This window comes from Eucalyptus grandis, chromosome 8 (genome assembly GCF_016545825.1).
Source record: "Eucalyptus grandis isolate ANBG69807.140 chromosome 8, ASM1654582v1, whole genome shotgun sequence".
Classification (NCBI taxonomy): domain Eukaryota; kingdom Viridiplantae; phylum Streptophyta; class Magnoliopsida; order Myrtales; family Myrtaceae; genus Eucalyptus; species Eucalyptus grandis.
The window spans coordinates 9,006,311-9,029,315 of record NC_052619.1 but is presented as its reverse complement, the minus strand read 5'-3'; the positions used below and the strand labels follow the sequence as shown (position 1 = coordinate 9,029,315).

Below are 23,005 nucleotides of genomic sequence, written 5' to 3'. Positions count from 1 at the left end.
CCCACGTTTTTCTTCTCATGCTCTTCATCTTCTCCGTTCTTTGTCCTCTCTCGCTTAGAACACGGAAATTTTCTGTTAATGGAAGACAAATTGAAACACAACAAGAAAACCCTACCTTCGTTTCTTCACATCTTCTTCTTCTTTTGTTTTCTGTCTTCGTTTCTTTCCAACGAAGAAGACAACCCTTGAGTAAAGCCACATTTTTCGTTATTGAGACACTCGTGTGTAACACGAGGGCCTCGATTCTTTGTTGTCTTTTCCTAGGTTCGCCATACACTTTGATTCACACTCCCGCTCAACCGAGTTCAGTTTGGAATTCAGGGAGATAGGGATCTTGCTCCATTAACAGAGAATTTGGGTTCTCCAAACGAGAGGGGACAAAGAATGTAAAAGATGAAGATCGGAAGAATAAGAACGTGGGGGGTTTTGTTTTTAAGGTTTGTTAATTTTTATCTATAATTTTTTGGGACAAAATTGCCAAATATTCCGGCCATCAAAAATGTCACACGCTTGTCGGCCGCATTTTGGCCGGCCAACGGTTTAGGTCCTTATCGAGACTTGTTAGTCACTTCAGGTCCTTATTTGGAACAACGGTTACTTCGGATCTTTATTTGAGAAAGTAGACTCACTTTAGGTCCTTATTTGAGATTTTCCCCATTATCAATGTGAGATAGTATTATTATTATTTTTGACGATATGTGAGATGATACTTCAAAGTGATGAAATAGTTGATATCTTGGACAAATCATTTTGGAAATCATGGGTGTAACGACAAGTTAAAATGGAAAAATGGCGTGATGAAAAGAATTGACTAGCCTAGGCAAATTTATGAAATCTTTAAAGTTGGAGTCCCTTCGGTTCGAGGGATTTTTTTTTCATTTTAGGGAAAAGCGAAACTCTAATTCAATACCTGAAAAAGCGTTTAGAAATGATATTTGGTTATCCTAAACGATATCATTTCCAAATGAAACCAATGGAGGACGGTCGGGGATGAAGCACATGGAAAGTTCTCCTTCATGATTCAAGATCAAAGGTACGACCCCGGCAAAACCTATGAGTAATAACGACGAAGGAACCTCGTCGGCGGCTGAACAGTGACCGGTGTTTGCTAAAGATTGGGCAAAGAATCCAGAATTGCGTGCGGGTGGGCCATTCAAAATGTTCTTTGCCGAGGAGATACAGCATAAGAGTGTAAAAGATGGAAAGGCTGAGGGAAGTTTCGCCTCGAAATAGTTCTAAATTATTCGGGCATTCACGTCTCATTATCATTTGGCCTTTTATCAACTACCCACCAGTCTGATTTGATGTGGTCGATAGCTTTTCTTAAATTCCCCTTCTTAAAATATTTCTATATTAAACCACACCTAAATTTAATGACTTTAATTGTTCAAATAATTAGTGGCAGTCACATGAAATTTTTCATACTGTCGGAAATATAGGTCTTGAGTTCTTATCTTTCCATTCTAAAAGATCTATATTGAATGCACCAGTCATCAATTGCAAAAAAAAGAAAAAAAAAAAGAGAAACAATGTTGAGCAATATTGGTATATAGCGAGTATTTTCTTCAAATACAAATTCAGCTAACAAATATTTTCAGCCAAAGAAATTTCACCCCGTCTAACGATATCTTTTATCATCTTGATCAATGTGAATGTACGAACGGTGCTCAAAAACACACTACAATGAGTGAAATTACGTTGTCTTTTTTCTTAAATAATAAAGCAAATTCTTTATATTGATCGCACAAAACATGTCAAAAGTAATTTCATCAATGATGCTATTTGTTTAAAAAAAAGAGATCCACAAATTATTGTTTAGTTTACCAAATTCTTTTCTGATTAGAAATCCAGACGGCCAAACATAGTTATATAGATTAAGAAATAAATTTATGACCCATTTTGATGGGTCTAGACAATAATGTAATATTAACGCGGAAACAACATGATCTTATAAATAAGCCAATGCGAAATATTAGAGAAATAAATGATGAATAATATGATATCGGATATTCACGTAATTTGGTTCGAGTATTAATACCTACATCCATAGAAAGAGCTAGTAGTAAATAATCTACTATAATTGAAGAATCAGCATTGCTATAATTGAAGAATCAGCATTTACAATCGCTTACACGCTTGAATCCTTTCCACACCTAAATTTAAGTCCAAACTCAAAATATTTATAAATAAACAAACTTAATTGAACGTAAACTCATGGCACATGTCACTGCGTATTCACGTCCGTGCGGCTTCTTCTATCTTCTTTGTTCAGCGTCTACACCACCCACGAAGAAGCGCCCAGGCGGCTATTTCTTGTGCGGCTCTTTTTCTCTCAAGAAAAGCCCTTGATTTTCTTTTATTTCATTTCCTTTTGTGCAGCAACAACGAGTCCAACGAATTACTCCTTTTAGACCGATCAATAACAGGGCATATGAAGAAGCGGATTTCCTTTGTGCCCAATCTTGAATAATTTCTTCAACAAAATAGATATCTTCACAATCAAATATGAAAAAAAGCATGTTACATTTTGCAAACTCTCAAACTTGAAATATAATTTAATAATTTTTCACCTTGGCTTGCTATTTGAAATCAAGTTATAGTGCTAATCGTCTATTTAGATCTCCTAATGTCTCAATGGACACTTACTCTTCACAGACACCAATTGTGTTCAAGTAAAGCTTGAGCTTCACAAAAGGAACATGCTTAGTCATCATGTTTGCTGGCTTTTTACGGTAGCAATCTTTTACCCTTCTCTAAGACATCTATAATGAAGTAGTATATGGTTCATTCACTTGTGATAAACTAGATTAGATACCAAGTATATTGCACTTTGATTATCATAGTGTATATCAACACTTTTTTGTTCTAACACAGACTTCGTAAGCATATGACTATAAAGGTTAGTGTCATATACTCTACCTCAATCAAACAAGATCTCATAGTGGATGCAATAGTAGCTGCTGCCACTTAGAATGCTTGTCATTGCTCAAAAGGGACACACAAGCAGGCTCGTGGTCCGTGGCGAGGCATGACAAAACACGGTGGCGTGATCCGACGGCAAGCTTGATGACATGGCAATAGCTACTAGTCACTTGAGGCTCATGATTCCGTCGAACGAAGATCCGAATATCACATAAGGAATTGTCGCTGCCCCACCCAGATTCAATTCGGTTCTCTGATCCGAAGACAATGGATCCAAATCTCCATTCGGGTGTTGTCCGGTGGACCGAAATTGGCCCATTGCTGGCTGGACCCAATGGTTCCTCCAATTCGGTTTAGTGGCCCATGGGCCCTGAATCGGGACCCATGGTATGTATGGCCATTGAACTGGAGGAGACTAGGGGGCCGCCAGAGCGACTGGAGCAATTGGAATAGGGGCGGAGGATTGTCCCGAAATTTGGTCGGGTGATTCCTCCATTATAGGTAGCGTCGAATCTTGGATTTCACCGCTGTGTGGATTCTGCATATTCAGAGAGTCGAATACGTACCTGTTGTGCTGGTTTTGTTTTGCAGGTGCAACAACAATAACTCAGAAACAATTGAAGGTAATTCAGAAGGATTTTTGCGGAAGCGGGGTTAGAGACGCTGCTGTGATACTGTGATACATTGACAAGGGGTTAGAGACACTGCTCTGATACCATAACAAGAAATGTGGAATGATGAAGGAAAAGAGTTTTCCATATATTTCATCATATTCTATGTACGAGAATATACCCATATATAGTACAAGAAATGAATCGGAAAGAATATACACAATATCCTATATCTACGATTTACTATATCAATTACAAAATCAAATCACAATCAAAAATCAATCTGAATCAATCAAAACAATTGAAATGGATCAAATCAAATCCAGTCTCCAACAGTTGCTACTGCTCTCTGTGCACGATTTTCCTCGCGAGCTTCTTGCTTTTCAATCCCAAGTAGATGAAGATTGGTATATCAGGGACCGGGATGCACTTGATGACCCAACCGACAGGCCAAGACACGGCCGCGATCCCGACACATGCACCCCATTGTCCCCAGCTCAACCGCTCCGTGTCAGCGAACCGCTTTAGGAACTCAACCATCACCACCTGGAGGACCACTGTCACGAAGATGATCCCGAGGAACAGCTTGTTCTTATGAATGCCCTCGAACACATTCCTCTTCTCGAGTTTCCTCGCGTTGAACTCGTTGAAGACCTGGCACAAGACGAACGCGTTGAATATCAATGTCTGCTTCACCGCCTCGTCCACGCCGAAGAGTGATTCGCCCTTGAACTGGAGAGTGAGTAGGATGGCCATTTGGTATGTTGCTTGGGCCACAATGTTCCTCCACATGACGTTTGTTATGAGCGGCTCAGTCCGTCCCACGGGGGGCTTCTCCATGAGCTCCCTGGTGGGTCGCTCCGTGGCCAGGGCGAGGGCCAGGGCTAGGGCGCCGAGTGTGTCCATGATCAGGTTCACCCACAATAGCTGGACGGCCGCCAAGGGGACGTCGCCGGAAGAGACCGCAGCCACAAAATTGATCACAAGGGCGGCAACATTCACGGTGAGCTGGCACTGGATGAACTTCTGGATGTTATTGTAGACGCATCGACCCCACCGCAGCCCTGTCACCACGGAGGCAAAGTTGTCGTCGAGGATTACAATGTCCGAGCTCTCTTTGGCGACCTCGGTGCCTTGGATGCCCATCGAAAGCCCTATGTCGGCTTCCTTAAGGGCTGGTGCATCGTTTGTGCCATCCCCAGTGACAGCGACCACATGGCCTTTCTGCTTCAAGCATTGAACCATGAGGAGCTTATCAAAAGGCGAGGATCTCGCCATGACCCGGATTTTCTCGACTCTCTGAAGCCTCTCCTCAGGTGTGTAGTGCTGAAACTCGGCTCCTTCCACGATGGCTCCACTGGAGGCATCATCCTCGGGCCTGAGAATCCCGCACTCCGTGGCGATGGCCTTGGCGGTGAAGATGTTGTCTCCCGTTATCATCTTGATGTTCACTCCCGCATCCTGACAAGCTTGGACTGCACTCTTCACATCCGGACGGCAAGGATCCTTAATACCGACAAGTCCTAGTAATGTCAGGCCATCCTCTTGGATCTTCTTCCCGTCTTCTCTTTCTTTGATCGCTTCCTCGGAGACTTGTTTATGAGCGAAAGCGATGCACCTGAGGCTGCTCGCTGCCATCCCCTGAATAATTTGCTCGAATCTCATCCTTTCATCTGTGTCCAAATCTTTCACTATCCCCGACTCGTCATAGAAGCTCGAGCACTTTGCCAATAACATCTCTGCCGCTCCTTTCCAGTGCACATGGAATGTGTTGTCCGAGCTCTTCCTTATTAGGACACCGCTTCTCTTCTTCTGTGAGTTGAAGGCTTCGACTTGGATGACTTCACACCTCTTCTTTGTGTCCTCCATGTCCATGCTCAATTGCGAAGCGGCCCAGGAAAGAATTGCTTTCTCGGTGGGACTACCAGAGAACTCAAACTCCGATCCCAAAGACGACCTATAGACACTGCCCGTGGTGTTCAAAGCAACCCCATCCTGAATCAGATCCAGGATGAACTTGGAGACAGAGGAGTAGGTGTTTTCCGCCACAGAGTCTTGGCTGACCCAGAATTTCGTCACCTTCATCTGGTTCATTGTGAGAGTGCCGGTCTTGTCGGTGCAAATAGTGGTGGCTGACCTTATCGTTTCACAGGCCGAAAGCTTCCTCACCACCACCTGATCTGCCATCATCCTCTTCATCGAATAAGCAAGAGTGAGGGTTACCGCAAGTTGCAAGCCTTCAGGAATTGCGACCACCAGGATGGTCACTGCAGCTGCAATGATGCTCACCACAGAGTTTATGATTTCGTCACCTGTGGTTTGGCCTGCAATGAATTCCCGGTTCCCATATTCACCATGTGTGTTTCCCGTGAAATAGCGTATCAGCAGGACCACGAGAACCAGGAAAGCGACTGCCAAGCCTACTTTGCCAAATGACGAAGTGAGCTTGTTGAGCCGAGCCTGTAAAGGGGTCTGTTCGCTGTTGTCGCGGCTGATCGAGCTCATCATCTCACCCCACGTCGTGTTCATGCCCACGGATGTAACCAGCATCTGACCATACCCATCAGCAACCTTTGTTCCTGAGAACAGGAACGGATTCTCCTTGTGGTTCACTTCTACGTGATCACTCTCCCCAGTCATGCTCGATTCATCAATCTAGATTCACAGCACAAACGTCGCACATGTTTAGTGACGCTAGGATGACACGATACGAAGCGTTCTGGTCTTAACTTGAAGCAAAGAAAATGAAGCATGAACAAACAGGAAACAAGAACAAATGGATCAAGTTTTAATGGTAGAAGTTTTTTAATAGAGTTTGTTCTACTTTAACTAGAACTACGGATAAAAACCATTACTTATCCTTTTTCTCATAGAATCAAGATTATAAAAATGATACAGTTCTGCAATTTTTTGGACTAATTAGTCAACTAATTACGGAAACTGCACCCGAACTTGGTAATTTAATACTACGTATGTTTCTGGAGGAAACCAACATGAGTTAATATGAAAATAATGCGTCAAACCAGTACAAATTGTCGTCCATACCTGCAAGGAATGCCCGTCCAGGAACAGCCCGTCTGCTGGAACTTGATCACCGATCTTCAAATAAACAACGTCTCTAACGACGATCTCAAATATGGAAACCTGCTGCGGCCGACCCTTCCTTATCACATCAATAAGAATATTACCGCTCGCCTGAGACAATTTTTCAAACTGCCGGTTCTGGTGGTAATTGCTCCTAGCGGGCACGGCAATCACAAGGAACACTGCGACGAATATGCTGGCACCGTCACACCATCCTTCCTTGATCCCATTCTCCTTGATCCCAAGCCCAGGTGAAAACCCGGCGCAAACAAGAAGAATCATGATTGTGAGGTCCTTGAAGGCCTCGACCACGAAGTGGAAGAAGCTCTTGGTAGGCGGCTTCTTGTATGAGTTGATGCCAAACGCATTTTGCCGGTGAGAGACGTCGTCTGGGTCGCTGTTTATTCCGGCCGAGACATCAGTTTCGAGTGTTGAGGGAACTTTCTGGACCCCGCCTAATTCTTGGAGGTGGCCAAGGTCCTTGTCCTTGACCAGCTTGGTGAGCTGTGACTGATCAATGTCAAAGGAGCTGGGATGATCAGAGCTGGTGCTCAGGACCGGATCGTGGATCGAAATCGAAGCGTAGGAAGGAGATTTTCGTGGGGACAACTTCTTGGCTTTCTTTGGGGAGTCAGTAATGGCTCGGGAGCAATATATGGTCGCGAAGGCCAAGTGCCATTGCTTGGCAAACTTGTGCATGGCGGGCAAGTTGGGAGAGACCTCATAGCAGACAAAGTTGCGACGGAGAATGCTCGTCATCGCTCGAGAGAGACGCACAGGCTTTGGTGATCCGCCAATGAGGTAGGGCCGCACAATGCAAATGGCAAGACACGGGAAAAACTCAATGTTTGCTGTTTAGTTTAGCAACGAAAAGTGCAATTTTGTGATATGTGGAACAATGTTTGAGACAACACTAGCTTTGTATTTATATACCATGAACTAGAGGGGAACCGTTTGGGTTGGGCACTGAGGAAGCTCCTTTGGCGATGCATCCCGTTTCTTTCGTATCTTCCTCTTTCCATTTTGTTGTTTTGACTGTCACACCCCAATTCTCAAGAAGAAGGGCATGACACGGCCGTCCTTTTTCCAAAGGACGCAGCCTCAACGTAACCAAAATTTCAATCCGATATCAACATATATACATCCACATATATATATTTGACAAAAAGGGGCAATTGGTTACAATATCAGAGTATATCTATGTTCCACAAACATCAAAACATAAACCTTCTACAAAAATTAACTTATAAACTTATGAACTATGCATAAGCCATACCAAAAAGTTCCACAACAAAAGTCCTCCCCAAGCGAACGCTCACGCCTACTCGCGACTCGCTGAAGAACCTGAAAAACAAGTAGATGAAAGGAGTGAGCTACCACGGCTCAGTGTGTAACACATTTCTTCTAAGCGGATCGAGAAATCACTATGCACATTTAAAACATAACTCAAAACATAATTATAACTCAAATACCGAAAGTACCAATGGTCGAGTCCATTAGTCAATCTCGCAAAACATGCATCAATGGTCTATTCCATTGATTAATCTCATCAAATCATATCGATGGTCTACTCCATCGACCAAACTCAAATCACACGTCAATGGTCCACTCCATTGACCAATTCATGCTCAAATGTCTAACCATGGTCACGCGTAACGCCCGTGACAAAACGACCAAGATTCCCCCATTGGCAAGGTCTCCACATATTATTAGCCGGTGGCTCGGCCCACAAGGATATCCTAGAATAGTATGCGCATACCCACACCCCTCAGGGTCCATAGAGACATTGAGCACAATAACAACTCGAAAGAGAATCATATCACAATATCCAGTAATCCAACATTAGAAAGAGAATCATATCACAACTCGAAATTTGATATATAAATATCAAAGCATTCTCCAAAACATTTCAAGATTCTTTCACAAAGAATTTCACAAATCCTTTTTTCAAACAACTATTCAAATCGAAGTCGGAATATAACTCCATTCGAATAACAAAAATGTTAGTAATAGCTCGATCCTGTTTAATGCAACAAAATATGCTTTTTATCAACTCATGGAATATATAATCCATCACGTTTCTCAAAACATGAGTTTAAAACACAAAGAAGAAATAGTGTCACTCACCTGGGAAAAGCCAAAAATCAAATACGACGCTCACACGAACCGACGCATTCGGATTCCTAACAATTAATGGGAAAAAATATCAAAAAGCCGAGTAAAAATGATATTCTTATAACGACTCGTCTATACTAGGCCTATTAGTCAATAAACGACACCTATGCGCCCCAAAAGCTCACAATTTAGCATAAACCCATCATTTTCAGCTAGGCACGGCCCATGCACCAACTTCGTCACGCCGTAACTTTCTCCACAAAATTCTGTTTCAAGCCGTCTTATAGTCTTTAGAAAGCTCTCTTAACGTACAACAACAACCCCAACTCAGCCGCCCCAAAACAGTACCGGAAATAACAAAAAAAGAGACTCGAAGCCACTGTTCGCTACAGTACCAGATTGCGCCTCCAACTTCAAAATTCCGTTCCGAACAAACCGCAAGCTCAAATCACGATCCGAAAGATGCTATAGCTTCACAACATCCCAAAGTACCATTTCTAAAAAAAATTACAGCTTAACGACTCAAAAATTGGGCTTCGCCACACAAATACCCAAGAAATCCGAATTTCGAGCCCTAATTGCGGCAATTGCTTCAAGCAAGTGATTAAAGGCTTCAATTTCTTACCGGCCTTGCAAAACACACTTGAGTCGGCTTGATGAGGCGTCCGGGTCACGAGCGCGCCAAAATTTTCCCCTTTTTCCCTTTTTTTTTTCCTTTCTCTTCTTTCTCTCCTCCCCTGTTTCGCGTCTTCCCCTGTTTCTGTCCGCTGCTCTTCTCTTTCTCTCCCTCTTTCTCTCTTTTTAAAGCTCAGCCGAAGGTTCCACGGTTCTCTTCAGCCTCCCTTTTTTGACTTTTCAACCTTTTCTTTTCTCTTCTTTTATTTTATTTCCTTACTTTAAAGCCCATATATTACATTGACGATCATGGCGGTACCCAAATTGGGGTCTCCGAACTCGTCTCTTGTTCGTTTAAGTAATGGAATCTTATGTTCCTGCTTTTCTTTTCGCGGTGTCACGAGTAAAAGGTATTGTCAGATTATCTCTCCATCGCTCCTTTGATTGGTCGATTGGTTGAAGACCAACGCGTCCTGGTCTTGGATCGCGTTTGGGTGGACACGTCTGCCTACATTTTCATGGGAACTCTCTCTTCTCTTTCCACATATGTTTCTTCTTTTTTGTTTTAATTCCACGATTGGGAACGACAGCTTGCCCAATTAGTCTAGTGTGAGTCATAATTTTTTTAAAAAAACTCCATAATAATTTATAATTTTTTATGATCAAAATATATTGTTATTCTTACATGAATTAAATACGGTCACCCAATCATTTCTCTCTCTTGATTTCTCCCATTTCATACATAAACATATGTATGAGAAAATTGATTGGGTAATAGTCTTTAATCTACTATAAAAATAATAATCTATTCCGAATCACAAAAAATCAAATAACAAATAATTATAAATTATTATGGGGTTTACTTGTTTTAAAATTTGTGACTCACAATAAATTATTATTCTCATAGTAATTCAAATACTATTATACTAGTAAAGTCCTATGTATTATTTATTAATGAATGAGAACGTGGGACTTGAGAGGGATGCATGAAAGTTGCTCTCTTTCATAATGCTTATTAGGTCGAAAGCTTTTGTCCTCAAAACTAACATGCTCCAACCATGGGGAGAGCTGGAGAATATTTAGGCCCGTTCGTTTGACGGAAAATCACTTCCAGAAAACGTTTTGGATTTTCCATCGTTCGTTTCACGGAAAATAAACTAGTCAAGGAAAATGTTTTCCATCATTGGAAAAAATAACCTTTAAAAGTGAGGAAAATGTTTTTCACTTTTCAAAAGTGGAAAACATTTTCCATAACTTCTTTCATCTTGCTTCTTTTCACCAATACATTTTCGTTTTATTTTTATGCTTTTTTTATTTTCTTTTTAAATCAATTTTTTATTTTTTTCCTTTTATTTTTTTCTTTCTTTCCTTTTCATCTTCTTCTTTGGCCTTGGCCGATTGCTAGCCATGGCGGCGGCCGCGATTGGCCAGCGATCGGGCGCAAGCCGCTTGAGCCCGCCCCAGTCGGCGAGGCTCCGCCTATCTCGATTTGGCGAAGCCAAACACGAGCCCACCGAGCTCAAGCCTCACTAGATCGGGTGAGGCGGAGCTCTCACCAACCTAGGGCAAAGTTCGGGCCTCGCTCAAGCTTGCTAGAGGTTCACCGGGCTCGGGCGAGTTGCGAACTCGCCGGATCTAGCGGCGGAGCTCGGGCCCCTGATCCAGGCGAGCCCATTGTCCTCTTGGCTATACTCAAACGTGATGTTGGTAGCACAACAGCACTAAGAAAGGCATTGAGTTGAGGCACTTTCATTCCATAGATATTCAAGTTTAAATGATTGCTTAAAAGATTTTTAGAAATAAAATTAAAATTTTAAAAAACAAATAATTGGTGCGGTTTGGGTGGTTGTCAATATTTTGGGAATTGCATCAGCGTCTCTAGTTCTTTCTACTGACTCTGACTATTTGGAGGTTTCCCATTTCGAACTAAAATTTTCAGAGAGCCTGTTGGAGACCCAATGAGATGTTCTTTATTACACACAATTAAGCTACCACGACATCATCAAGATAGCCCAAACTTGACGTCGTCAATGCCATTCCTCTAAGAAAAAGGAATCCTATGTTTGGACATTTTAGTCCACCATCTCGAACACATGGTCTACCGTCGTATTTTCTTCGATTGAAAGCCATTTCTCCTTCAATCGATCAGTCTTCCATTTCTCCTTCAATTGATCAGCCCGTAGATAATAAATACAAATACTGCTCACGTATATATCTTATGAAGCATGTTCACAGGCCACGTCCATGTCTATAATGCGCCAATGGAGCGGGAACGTTATTCTTATAGAGTGAACGAAGTGATTATTATGTCCCGCTGAGAACCGCTGTGTAGATATCCATTTTCATGACACGTGTGGTTATGGTAATGGTCAAAGCAGCCATGTTGGAGCTATTACGGCTATAATGGAAAGAGGCGATGGCTATGTTGTTTTGGTAATTCCAGGAACTTGCCAGGAACTTTCCTTGCGATCTCTGTGAAGAGGAGAATGCTCTATTATTTTGTCGAAAGAGATAGAGCCATCTAGGGCCCGTTTGGTTCGGTTTGAGGAAATGCCCTTAGCCAAATACAAATATCTTTAAGGTAAAGGGATTTTTGGGAATACTCGGACGTTTGGCAAATTACGCATTGGAAAGTGGCTTGTTTAAAAATACCGTTTGGCAAAACTTATTACAAATGGGCTTTTGCTTTTAATTTTTTTTTTAAATCTGAAAATCAAATCGGGCGACCGGCGGCCAGATCTGGCCGCCCGAGGTCGCGACCTTAGGTGACGTCGTTGTCGCGACCTCAAGCGCCCGGGAGGTGCAGAGGCTAGATCTGGGCGGCCCGAGGTCGCGCGGACCCAGCGGCGCGACCTCGGTGACATCATCGCCGCCTAGAGGTGTGACCTCGGGCGACACCGTCGCCACCTAGAGGTGCGACCTCGGGCGCCCGAGGTCGTAGAGGCCGATCGGCCGTCGGCGCTGCCGCCCGGCCTCCGACCGCCAGATCCGGTGGCCGAGGTCCACACGACCCGGGCGGCGCCGCCGAGGTTCGCGCCACCTAGGTCACGCATCGCACCACCCCCAGACGGTGGTCAACAGGGACATGCGACCCTCAGGTGGCGGCAGCAGTGGTGGCTGCCGGAGAAGCCCGGTGGCCAAGAAGAAGAAGAAGAAGACGACGGGGAAAGAAAAAGATGAACAGTAGGCGTGACATTTCCCAAATGCCGAATGCTCAATGCTACCCCTCCCTAGCTTTCGGAATGCTCATATTTGGGGAAATGAGCTTTCAAAAACTTTGCCAAACACCAAAAACTTTCCCCAAGGGGCTTTGGGGGCCCAAAGCCCCTTGGGAATGCCCAACCAAATGGGCCTATGTGGCCCACGCATATTTTACTTGAAAAGTGGATGAATCGTTCATCAGGTTTCAAGGTAAAAGCTTGAATTGCGTATGCACTAGTGATCAATCACAAAAAAAGATGTTCAGCAATATTGGTAATTCGTGAGTATTTCTTTAAATACAAATTCAACTTATAATAATTTCCATTCCATCCAAGGATATCTTCAGCATTAATAAATTGATTTTTGGTGTGAGCACACCCACAGTGCTCACACCCAGTGCCCAAAAAAAAAGAAAAAACACATACTATAATGAGCAGAATTAAATTTTCTTAATTTCTTAATTAATAAGGTAAATAATTTTAAAATTTTAGCATTATGAATCATTTTATATCTATTTTACTCCAATGAAACATGTCACCCGTAAAGTTCACCAATGATGTTATCTATTCTAAAAGGAGACCCACAAAAAATTACTTTTTACTCGAAGAGTTGATTGTTCCCACTATTGTTTTTAGCATATGATAAATCTGTTCCATTACTAAGAGTACGTTTGATTCAACTTTGCAAATGAGCTTTGACTGTAATGCAAATGCTGAAAACCAAAACCCTTTGAGGAAATGCAATTTGTATTTGGTAAAAACTTCTTGCAAATGGGCTTTAGATTCAATGAGTGTTTGACAAAAACCTTTTCCAATGGACTTTAGCTATAGTTTTTATATTTTTTATTAAAAAAAAAAAAAAAACTAAACTAAACACTTTGCCAGAGCCAACGAAGGGCAACGGTTGTCGACAAACTAGATTTGGCACCAACGGCCATCGACTAAGGTCACGTGACCTTAAGCAGCCCTCACATGGGTCGCACAACCTCGGGCGAGGTTGTCAAAGGTCGCAAGACTCAAGCCATGCGACCTCGGCGGAGGTCGCCTAGGTTGAACAACCTTGCCGACCCCTCGCTAGCTAGATCTAGCTTCGTTGGCCACCGTCGCACAAAGAAGATGAACAATAAAACAAGTAGCAAAATCAAACAACTAACAAATTGGTGATGATAGTTTTGGGAAAAAAAAATCTAATATTAACATTTGGCCGGATGCTAAAAGTCTAACGCTAATTTTCAGCTTCCCCAAAGTCAGTATTTGGTCGAAATTTTTGGGAAAATTGAACCAAACGCATCAAAATATCCCAATGAATAAAAACGAAATTATAAGTAAACTATTATAAGAGAAAAAATCTATCTCAATGAATTTAAGCTCTTCTAGTCATTCCTTTTCGATAATCGAGACTTGTTCTGAGGGCATTTTTGGTAACATATACTAATATTTGACAGGTTGTGTCTTGGTCTTATGTTCCGGTTGCCAATTAGCTAAGATTGAGAATCTGCGATCATAAAGTCACCGTCATTTAGAGGGCCTAATACTGACGTCATGCTATTGAGTTTAAGACTGAGAATTCCAACGTCACCTTTTGTAGTTGCAAAGTTATTGAAGATTTAGCGTTGTGTATTGACAAGTCCGGTATGTTCAAAGTGTGTCTTAAAATTTGAAGATTTAGGGGTTCGTGAAATTGAGAGGACAAGAAAGGAGTAGGCGACTATTACGAACTAGAATGCCTCGTGGCATATGGCACGTTTTAGGCTGGATGAAGTCTGAAGGATGAACCATTGATGTAGGTATTATCCAAGCTACCAGAGCTCTCGATGGCAATATCCATCCTCCAAAAAGTCCTCGAATGAAGGACGAAATAAGAATAAGGCCTGACTCGATTCAAGTTAGAAATATGACCGAAGAGGGAATTGTTCCTTGACATAGTCGATCTCCGTGATTCATACCGATTGAGCCCTCTTGTGCTGCACATTTTTCTCATGATTTTGTTCTTCACATTCTTGGATGTAATAAGGTCACGCGTCTCCTGGAATTCGTCCTTCTTCTTCCTCTTATCAGAAGTTGCATGCTTACCTCGGACAGTGATGGGGCTAAAGATTGTACAAGCCGAAGGTACTCCACGATAAGGTTCGTTCACAAAAAGAAAGGAGGGAAGAAATTGAGAGAATGCTCCTATTTATAATATAATGGATATACAACCAGTCAAAGAATAAAGACTGATACAAATCGATCCTCGCATATCTCCAACAAAAACAAAAAAATACGCTGCATCAATAATGGATTCGATATACCTGAACAACAAAAATAATCGAGTTAAACTCAGTGTTGCTATTGTTCTCTGTGCCCAATTTTCCTCACGAGCTTCTTGCTTTTCAATCCCAAGTAGCTGAAGATTGGTGTATCAGGGACAGGGATGCACTTGACGACCCAACCAATAGGCCAAGACGCGGCCGCAATCCAGACACATGCGCCCCATTGTCCCCAGCTCAACCGCTCCGTGTCAGCGAACCGCTTTAGGAACTCGACCATCACCACCTGGAGGACCACCGTCACGAAAATGATCCCAAGGAACAGCTTGTTCTTGTGTATGCCCTTGAACACGTTCCTCTTCTCAAGCTTCCTCGCGTTGAACTCGTTGAAGACCTGGCACAGGACAAACGCGTTGAATATGAGCGTCCGCTTCACCGCCTCATCCACGCCAAAGATTGATTCGCCCTTGAACTGTAGAGTGAGGAGGACGGCCATTTGGTACGTTGCTTGGGCAACAATGTTCCTCCACATGACATTGGTTATGAGCGGCTCAGTCCGTCCCACGGGGGGCTTCATCATGAGCTCCCTGGTGGGCCTTTCCGTGGCCAGGGCAAGGGCGCCGAGTGTATCCATGATCAGGTTCACCCACAAGAGCTGGACAGCCGTCAGGGGGACATCGCCTGAAGAGACAGCAGCCACGAAGTTGATCACGAGGGCGGCAACATTCACGGTGAGTTGGAACTGGATGAACTTCTGGATGTTATTGTAGACGCATCGACCCCACCGCAGCACTGTCGGCACGGAGGCAAAGTTGTCGTCAAGGATTACAATGTCCGAGCTCTCTTTGGCGACCTCGGTGCCTTGAATGCCCATCGAAAGCCCTATGTCGGCTTCCTTGAGGGCTGGTGCATCGTTCGTGCCATCCCCAGTGACAGCGACCACATGGCCTTTCTGCTTCAGGCATTGAACCATGAGGAGCTTATCGACAGGCGAGGATCTCGCCATGACCCGGATTTTCTCGACTCTCCAAAGCCTCTCCTCAGGTGTGTAGTTGCGAAACTCAGCTCCTTCCACGATGGCTCCACTGGAGGCATCATCCTCGGGCCTGAGAATCCCGCACTCCGTGGCGATGGCCTTGGCGGTGAAGATGTTGTCTCCCGTTATCATCTTGATGTTCACTCCCGCATCCTGACAAGCTTGGACCGCACTCTTCACACCCGGACGGCATGGGTCCTTAATACCGACAAGTCCTAGTAATGTCAGGCCGTCCTCTTGGATCTTCTTCCCGTCTTCTCTTTCTTTGATCGCTTCCTCAGAGACTTGTTTATGAGCAAAAGCGATGCACCTGAGGCTGCTCGCCGCCATCCCCTGAATAATTTGCTCGAATCTCATCCTTTCATCTGTGTCCATATCTTTCACTATCCCCGACTCGTCATAGAAGCTCGAGCACTTTGCCAATAACATCTCTGCCGCTCCTTTCCAGTGCACATGGAATGTGTCATCCGAGCTCTTCCTTATTAGGACACCGCTTCTCTTCTTCTGTGAGTTGAAGGCTTCGACTTGGATGACTTCACACCTCTTCTTTGTGTCCTCCATGTCCATGCTCAATTGCGAAGTGGCCCAGGAAAGAATTGCTTTCTCGGTGGGACTACCAGAGAACTCGTACTCCGATCCCAAAGACGACCTATAGACACTGCCCGTGGTGTTCAAAGCAACCCCATCCTGAATTAAATCCAGGATGAACTTGGAGACAGAGGAGTAGGTGTCTTCCGCCACAGAGTCCTGGCTGACCCAGAATTTCGTCACCTTCATCTTGTTCATTGTGAGAGTGCCGGTCTTGTCGGTGCAAATAGTGGTGGCTGACCCCATCGTTTCACAGGCCGAAAGCTTCCTCACCATCGCCTGATCTGCCATCATCCTTTTCATCGAATAAGCAAGAGTGAGGGTTACCGCAAGCGGCAAGCCTTCAGGAATTGCGACCACCACGATGGTCACTGCAGCTGCGATGATGCTCACCACAGAGTTTATGATATCGTCACCTGTGGTTTGGCCTGCAATGAATTCCCGGTTCCCATATTCATCCTGTGTGTTTCCCGTGAAATAGCGTATCAGCAAGACCACAAGAACCAGGAAAGCGACGGCCAAGCCTACTTTGCCAATTGACGAGGTGAGCTTGTTGAGCCGAGCCTGTAAAGGGGTCTGTTCGCTGTTGTCACGGCTGATCAAGCTCATCATCTCACCCCACGTCGTGTTCATGCCCACGGATGTAACCAGCATCTGACCATACCCATCAGCAACCTTTGTTCCCGAGAACAGGAACGGATTCTCCTTGTGGTTCACCTCTACGTGATCACTCTCCCCAGTCATGCTCGATTCATCAATCTAGATTCACAGCACAAACGTTGCACATGTTTAGTGACGCTAGGATGACACGATACGAAGCGTTCTGGTCTTAACTTGAAGCAAAGAAAATGAAGCATGAACAAACAGGAAACAAGAACAAATGGATCACGTTTTAACGGTAGAAGTTTTTTAATAGAGTTTGTTCGACTATAACTAGAACTAGGGGTGATCGGTTCCTAGTTCGATCCAGTTCCAAGGTGGAACCGGGAACCGGACTGGGAGAATCGGTTCCCAATTTTGGGAACTGTGGACCGGACCGTTTGGTCCTAGGACCGGGAAATGGACAGGACCATCAGTTCCGGTCCAGTTCGGTCCAATAGAATTGGCACTTTCTTTTTCACTAAAGAACGACCATTCACTAAAGAACGATCATGCTTCAATGATCAATTCAATTCGGTTCTCGGGCAATCTAATAAAACTGTTTTTACGTGCAAAATATTTAAACTTCACTTGCGTAAATATCAATCACAATTTATGTGTTTCACGCTTAATTTTAAGCATAAAAACCATGAACAATGTGATTAAAGATTGTGCTTGGCTTAGGTTTTATAGACAATCTCTATGAAACTAACAAGTAAGTTTTCTCTATAAATAAAGAGTAACAACAAGAGCTTTGGTGGTCTCTTGGCCACATAAGAGGTTGTTACCTCAATCGCAATTCCAATTGCAATAAGTTTCATGTATAATATTCATATATTATATGTGTTTATATATTATATGTATATAAATTATATATAAAAAAAAAATTGGTCCGGTTCGGTTAGGTTCAGGCAGTTTCCGTTGCACACCCCTAACTAGAACTACGAATAAAAACCATTGCTTATCCTTTTTCTCATAGAATCAAGATTATAAAAATGATACACTTCTACAATTTCTTGGACTAATCAGTCAACTAATTACGGAAACTGCACTCGAACTTGGTAATATTAATACTACGTATGTTTCTGGAGGAAACGAGCATGAGTTAACATGCAAATAATGCGTCAAACCAGTACAAATTGTCGTCCATACCTGCAAGGAATGCCCGTCCAGGAACAGCCCGTCTGCTGGAACTTGATCGCCGATCTTCAAACAAACGACATCTCCAACGACGATCTCAAATATGGAAACCTGCTGCCGCCGACCCTTCCTTATCACATCAATGAGAATATTACCGCTCACCTGAGACAATTTTTCGAACTGCCGGTTCTGGCGGTAATTGCTCCCAGCGGACACAGCGATCACAAGGAACACTGCGACGAATATGCTGCCACCGTCATACCATCCTTCCTTGACCCCATCCTCCTTGATCCCAAACCCAAGTGAAAGCCCAGCGCAAACAAGAAGAATCATGATTGTGAGGTCCTTGAAAGCCTCGACCACGAAGTGGAAGAAGCTCTTGGCAGGCGGCTTCTTGTATGAGTTGATGCCAAACGCATTTTGCCGGCGAGAGACGTCGTCTGGGTCGCCGTTTATTCCGGCCAAGACATCAGTTTTGAGTGTTGAGGAAACTTTCTGGACCCCGCCGAATTCCTGGAGGTGGCTGAGGTCCTTGTCCTTGACCAGCTTGGTGAGCTGTGACTGATCAATGTTGAAGTAGCTGGGATGATCAGAGCTGGTGCTCAGGACCGGATCGTGGATCGAAATCAAAGCGTAGGAAGGAGATTTTCGTGGGGACAACTTCCTGGCTTTCTTTGGGGAGTTAGTAATGGCTCGGGAGCAATATATGGTCGCGAAGGCCAAGCGCCAATGCTTGGCAAACTTGTGCATGGCGGGCAAGTTGAGAGAGACCTCATAGCAGACAAAGTTGCGACGGAGAATGCTCGTCATCGCTTGAAAGAGCCACACAGGCTTTGGTGATCCTCAAATGAGGTGGGGCCACACAATGCAAATTGCAAGACAAGAGAAAAACTCAATGTTTGCTGTTTAGTTTAGCAACAAAAAGTGCAATTTTGTAATATGTGGAATGATGTTTGAGACAACACTAGCATTGTGTTTATATACCATTATACCATGGGGAACCGTTTGGGTTGCGCGTAAGAAAATTCCTTTGGCAGCGCACCCTTCTTGCTCTGTGTCTTCCTCTTTCACTTTTGTTGTTTTGACGATCATGGTGTTACACAAATTGAGTTCTCCGTTCTCATCTCTTGTTAGTTTCCTGGAACGAAGGTGGCAAACCCGCGCTTGCTTGCATTCATCCGGCGGGCTCGGGACGTGGAGTGGACGAAAAGTCTGTAAAGGACGTGCAGAAATGAGGGACAAATGCTGATGCCAGGCTGTTTCTTTTGACTTCTGCAGGTGGTTACCTACCTCATTATGGAATCCAATACTGGACATATTAATATCGTTCGTTTAAGTAATGGAATCCGATGTTCCTGCTTTATTCCCACCATCTCGAATGAAAGGCATTGTCAGAGTATCTCTCCATCGCTGCTCCTTTAATTGGTCGACTGGTTGAAGACCAACGCGTCCGGGTCTTGGGCCGCGTTTGGGCCGACACGTCTGCCTACATTTTCATGGGAACTCTCTCTTCTCTTTCCACTTATGTTTCTTCTTTTTTGTTTGAATTCCACGATTGGAACGACAGCTTGCCCAATTAATTTACTCTGAGTCGTATATTCTTTAAAAAAAAACTCCAATAATTTATAATTATTTATTATTTAATTTTTTATGATCAAAATATATCATTATTCCCACATGAATTAAATATCATCGCCCAATCATTTCTCTTTCTTGATTTTCTCCTTTTCATACAGAAACATATGTATTAGAAAATTGATTGGATGATAGTCTTTAATCTATTATAAAAATAATAATCTATTTCGACTCACAAAAAAATCAAATAACAAATAATTATAAATTAGTATGGGGTTTACTTTAAAATTTGTGACACACAATAAATTATTATTCTCATAGTAATCTAAATACTGTTATAGTAGTAAAGTCCTATGTATTATTTATTAATGAATGAGAACGTGGGACTTGAGAGGGATGCATGAAAGTTGCTCTCTTTCATAATGCTTATTAGGTCGAAAGCTTTTAAGGTAAAAGAGAATATGTTACGTGTAGACTGTCACGTCAGCTTCCGACGGATAAGCAGCTGACTTGGAATCCTCTCCTCCTCTTCATTCATCTCCAATCACCTCCACCGCAGCAAAACTTGTTCTCTCTTAAGAACACCTTCCCTCCGTCCATCTCCGTTCTCGCTATCCTCCCTTTTCTTTCTCTTTCTTCCTCTTTCTTCAGGCGCGAGATCTTCGCCAAGTTCCTAAAAATTCATGCAACCATCGAGCGTCTTTGCAAGCCTCTCCCTGCACAGAAGACCACTCAATTGCTCACCATCACCTTCGTCTTTACCATAAATTCTCCTTTCTAACGTCTCAAGGGAATTCTGAAAACCCGAGCGAAGCTCTCTTCGTCGAGTTACATGGGGCTTGTTGGCCTCAAACCACTCCCTCAAGCCGTTCCCAGATCACAAATGTAAAGGATACCCTCGGAAAAAGAAAAATAATAATCGAAGCAGGCCCAATGTTTACTGTTAATCCGAAGACCGAAGAAGATGAAAAGTAAGCATGAACAGTGCTAAAATCCAGCTGGCGTGGATTTTTTGCTGAATTGGAAAAGACAACGGCGGACGGATACGAGACATAATGAAAGTTTGTGGCTTTTATTTTAGGGGGAAAAAAGAATTCTGGACATAATTGCAACAAATTCTTTAAAAAAAGATTTTTTAAGGTGTTAAGCCCACTAACATGACAAACGGCGCCACGGTACCACAAATTTCCATTTGTGAGGAATTGGCAGTCGAAACTCTGCGAAATCAGAGAGATATTGATTATCATTGGTCCAAAACCAAAGAAATACTGAAAAGAAAAAATTTTAGCAGGAAAAGAAAAGACCGTGGAACATTGAATTGCCTTGAAGCGACAAAGATGTATATCTTCTCTTCTTTTTTCTTTTTTTTTTCAAATCTCAAACTTAGAAATTCCTTTACAAATTCTTTTTGATGGCTTAGAAAATGTTCTTACGACATCCAAATTGAAAAAATGTCCCAGATCATCTGTAAAATTGGGATATTTTCTAAATCCCAGAAAGTGCATCCCGTAATTATATCCAAGTTTTGATTACTAATTTCGTCTTCCTTTTTTTCTGTTGTTATTCTGTTACTTTTTCTTGTGGTCACCTATGTGTCTTCTTTCTTTTAAAAATTGGCCACCTTGAACATCTCACCACGTGGAACTTTTAACTTTCTTTTAAAATTTAGGGGATGTTTTCCCCGGAAATTGGATACACAATTTATCCGGTTTCCTGAGAAATTTCAAAGGTGAGGACGGTTCGGTCATATTTGGGACAGTGACGGACCCGTTACCTTCCCATTGTCTACGAAGAAACTAAACTGAAATGTTAGATAGAGATATTAATTATTATGTAAATATGGGTTTTTGACCAGGTCATAAGGGAGAAAGAAAAAATCGTTGAAAAGTCAAAACAAAAAGAAAAACGTGGACTTCGTATCAATTACAAGGAAAAGCAACGCAGAGAAGGAAGACCGAGAGCTCGCAAAAGGAAAGAGAGGAAAGGGTGGAAAAAGAAAGGAAAAGAAAGAAGAGGGTTTCGCCCCTCCTCACAAAGGAAACCTCGATAAGCCAATTTAACTCCTATTCGCACGTCTGGTAAGTGATCCCACCATTTTTTCGTCTAATCAAAATAATATTCAAAGTTAGGGCACAAATTCGAAGTTAGGTCAATTTGAAGCTACAAGTTTCGATTGAGAAGTTGTCGGATTACATATTATACATAAATGATAGTTGAAGCTATTGTGGAGCCGTAGAATTTTACATAACTCGATTTAGACATACGATTTGCCCAAAACAAAATTTTAAAGTAGGTTATGAGTGATGAACAGAGCACATCCAATGACTTTCAAGCCGAATTTTGGCAATTTTCAGCACAATTTTGAGTAGCCGATTTGTGGGTCTTCTAGTGTTTCAAAAGGGCTTTTGTTTGACTATGAAATCGTTTGAAAATGGAGTTCGGTGGAGAGAGCTATGGCACAACCAAGCTCCGCGCTTAAGCTTGCATTGCGAATGGTTTTGACTAATGACTTTAGACAAGCAATTTTTGGACATGTTCGAGTCATTTTGTTAGCGTGTAGGAGTCACTAAGCATTTAAGCTTAATATAGCCATTTCATTGTTAAGGTAATGTTTTATTAAGTTTTGACATCAATTCCTAAAAAATCGCCAGTCCGTTTAGCCGCGTGTTGTCGGTTTAAGTGAATAAGTTATGAAATAACATTTTTATTGCATAAAAATCTAGATTAGGCATTTACTCCTTTTTTATTATTTGAGAATGGTTTGAGAAATATATTATGGAAGGTGTTGTGAAAGTTTATAAATATGTATTACATTGTGAGATGATTTATGAAATAAGTTTTAAAATGATTTGGAAAGCATTTAATGAAACAAGCAGTCGCCGCACTAGGTCGTGTGAACCAAAAACCTATTAATAGATAAGAACACATTCCAACTAATTCCCAAAAAATATAAATTTTTTTATTAATGAATTCTGAAATAGTGTGAGAAATGCCTTGGGAAATATATTATGTATGCTGAATTAAGTTGGGAAAGATAATATATTATGGGTTTGCAAAACCGTTTTGCGAAAGAATTACGTTAACTTTGAGTATGGTTTATGAAAGATGATTTGGTTCGATATGTGAAATCAATTTATGATACGAATTCTGGATTGGTTTTTGTGAAAATAAAAAGGTCATGTTTTGATTTATGAAACTAATTGTGATATGGACTAATAAAGGACTAAGTGT

At 42.5% G+C, this 23,005-nt stretch overlaps 2 protein-coding genes and 1 long non-coding RNA gene across 3 annotated transcripts; all 3 read right to left on the bottom strand.

Annotated features, from left to right (window-relative positions):
* Positions 1 to 3,822: 3,822 nt before the first annotated feature.
* On the bottom strand, positions 3,823 to 7,376 carry LOC104416211 (putative calcium-transporting ATPase 13, plasma membrane-type). Its single transcript, XM_010027633.3, has 2 exons — positions 6,579 to 7,376; positions 3,823 to 6,188 (listed from the first exon to the last, which is right to left on the bottom strand). Exons 1-2 carry the CDS (start codon positions 7,374 to 7,376, stop codon positions 3,873 to 3,875), a joined length of 3,114 nt encoding a protein of 1,037 aa, XP_010025935.2. The 3' UTR covers positions 3,823 to 3,872.
* A 294-nt stretch (positions 7,377 to 7,670) lies between these two features.
* On the bottom strand, positions 7,671 to 9,480 carry LOC120286464. Its single transcript, XR_005545127.1, has 3 exons — positions 9,358 to 9,480; positions 8,745 to 8,800; positions 7,671 to 7,961 (listed from the first exon to the last, which is right to left on the bottom strand). It is a non-coding gene; the product is annotated as an uncharacterized LOC120286464 (long non-coding RNA).
* A 5,304-nt stretch (positions 9,481 to 14,784) lies between these two features.
* Positions 14,785 to 19,121, bottom strand: LOC120287378 (putative calcium-transporting ATPase 13, plasma membrane-type). The gene is made up of 2 exons (XM_039300167.1): positions 18,212 to 19,121; positions 14,785 to 17,179 (listed from the first exon to the last, which is right to left on the bottom strand). The coding sequence occupies exons 1-2, from the start codon at positions 19,007 to 19,009 to the stop codon at positions 14,876 to 14,878; spliced, it is 3,102 nt and encodes a 1,033-aa protein (XP_039156101.1). The 5' UTR covers positions 19,010 to 19,121; the 3' UTR covers positions 14,785 to 14,875.
* Between the last annotated feature and the right edge of the window lie 3,884 nt (positions 19,122 to 23,005).

Coding starts and splice junctions, on each gene's coding strand:
- LOC120287378 (XM_039300167.1), bottom strand. CDS start 19,009: ATGACGAGCATTCTCCGTCGCAACTTTGTCTGCTATGAGGTCTCTCTC. Junction 17,180..18,211: donor TGGACGGGCATTCCTTGCAG/GTATGGACGACA, acceptor CTGTGAATCTAG/ATTGATGAATCGAGCATGAC.
- LOC104416211 (XM_010027633.3), bottom strand. CDS start 7,376: ATGACGAGCATTCTCCGTCGCAACTTTGTCTGCTATGAGGTCTCTCCC. Junction 6,189..6,578: donor TGGACGGGCATTCCTTGCAG/GTATGGACGACA, acceptor CTGTGAATCTAG/ATTGATGAATCGAGCATGAC.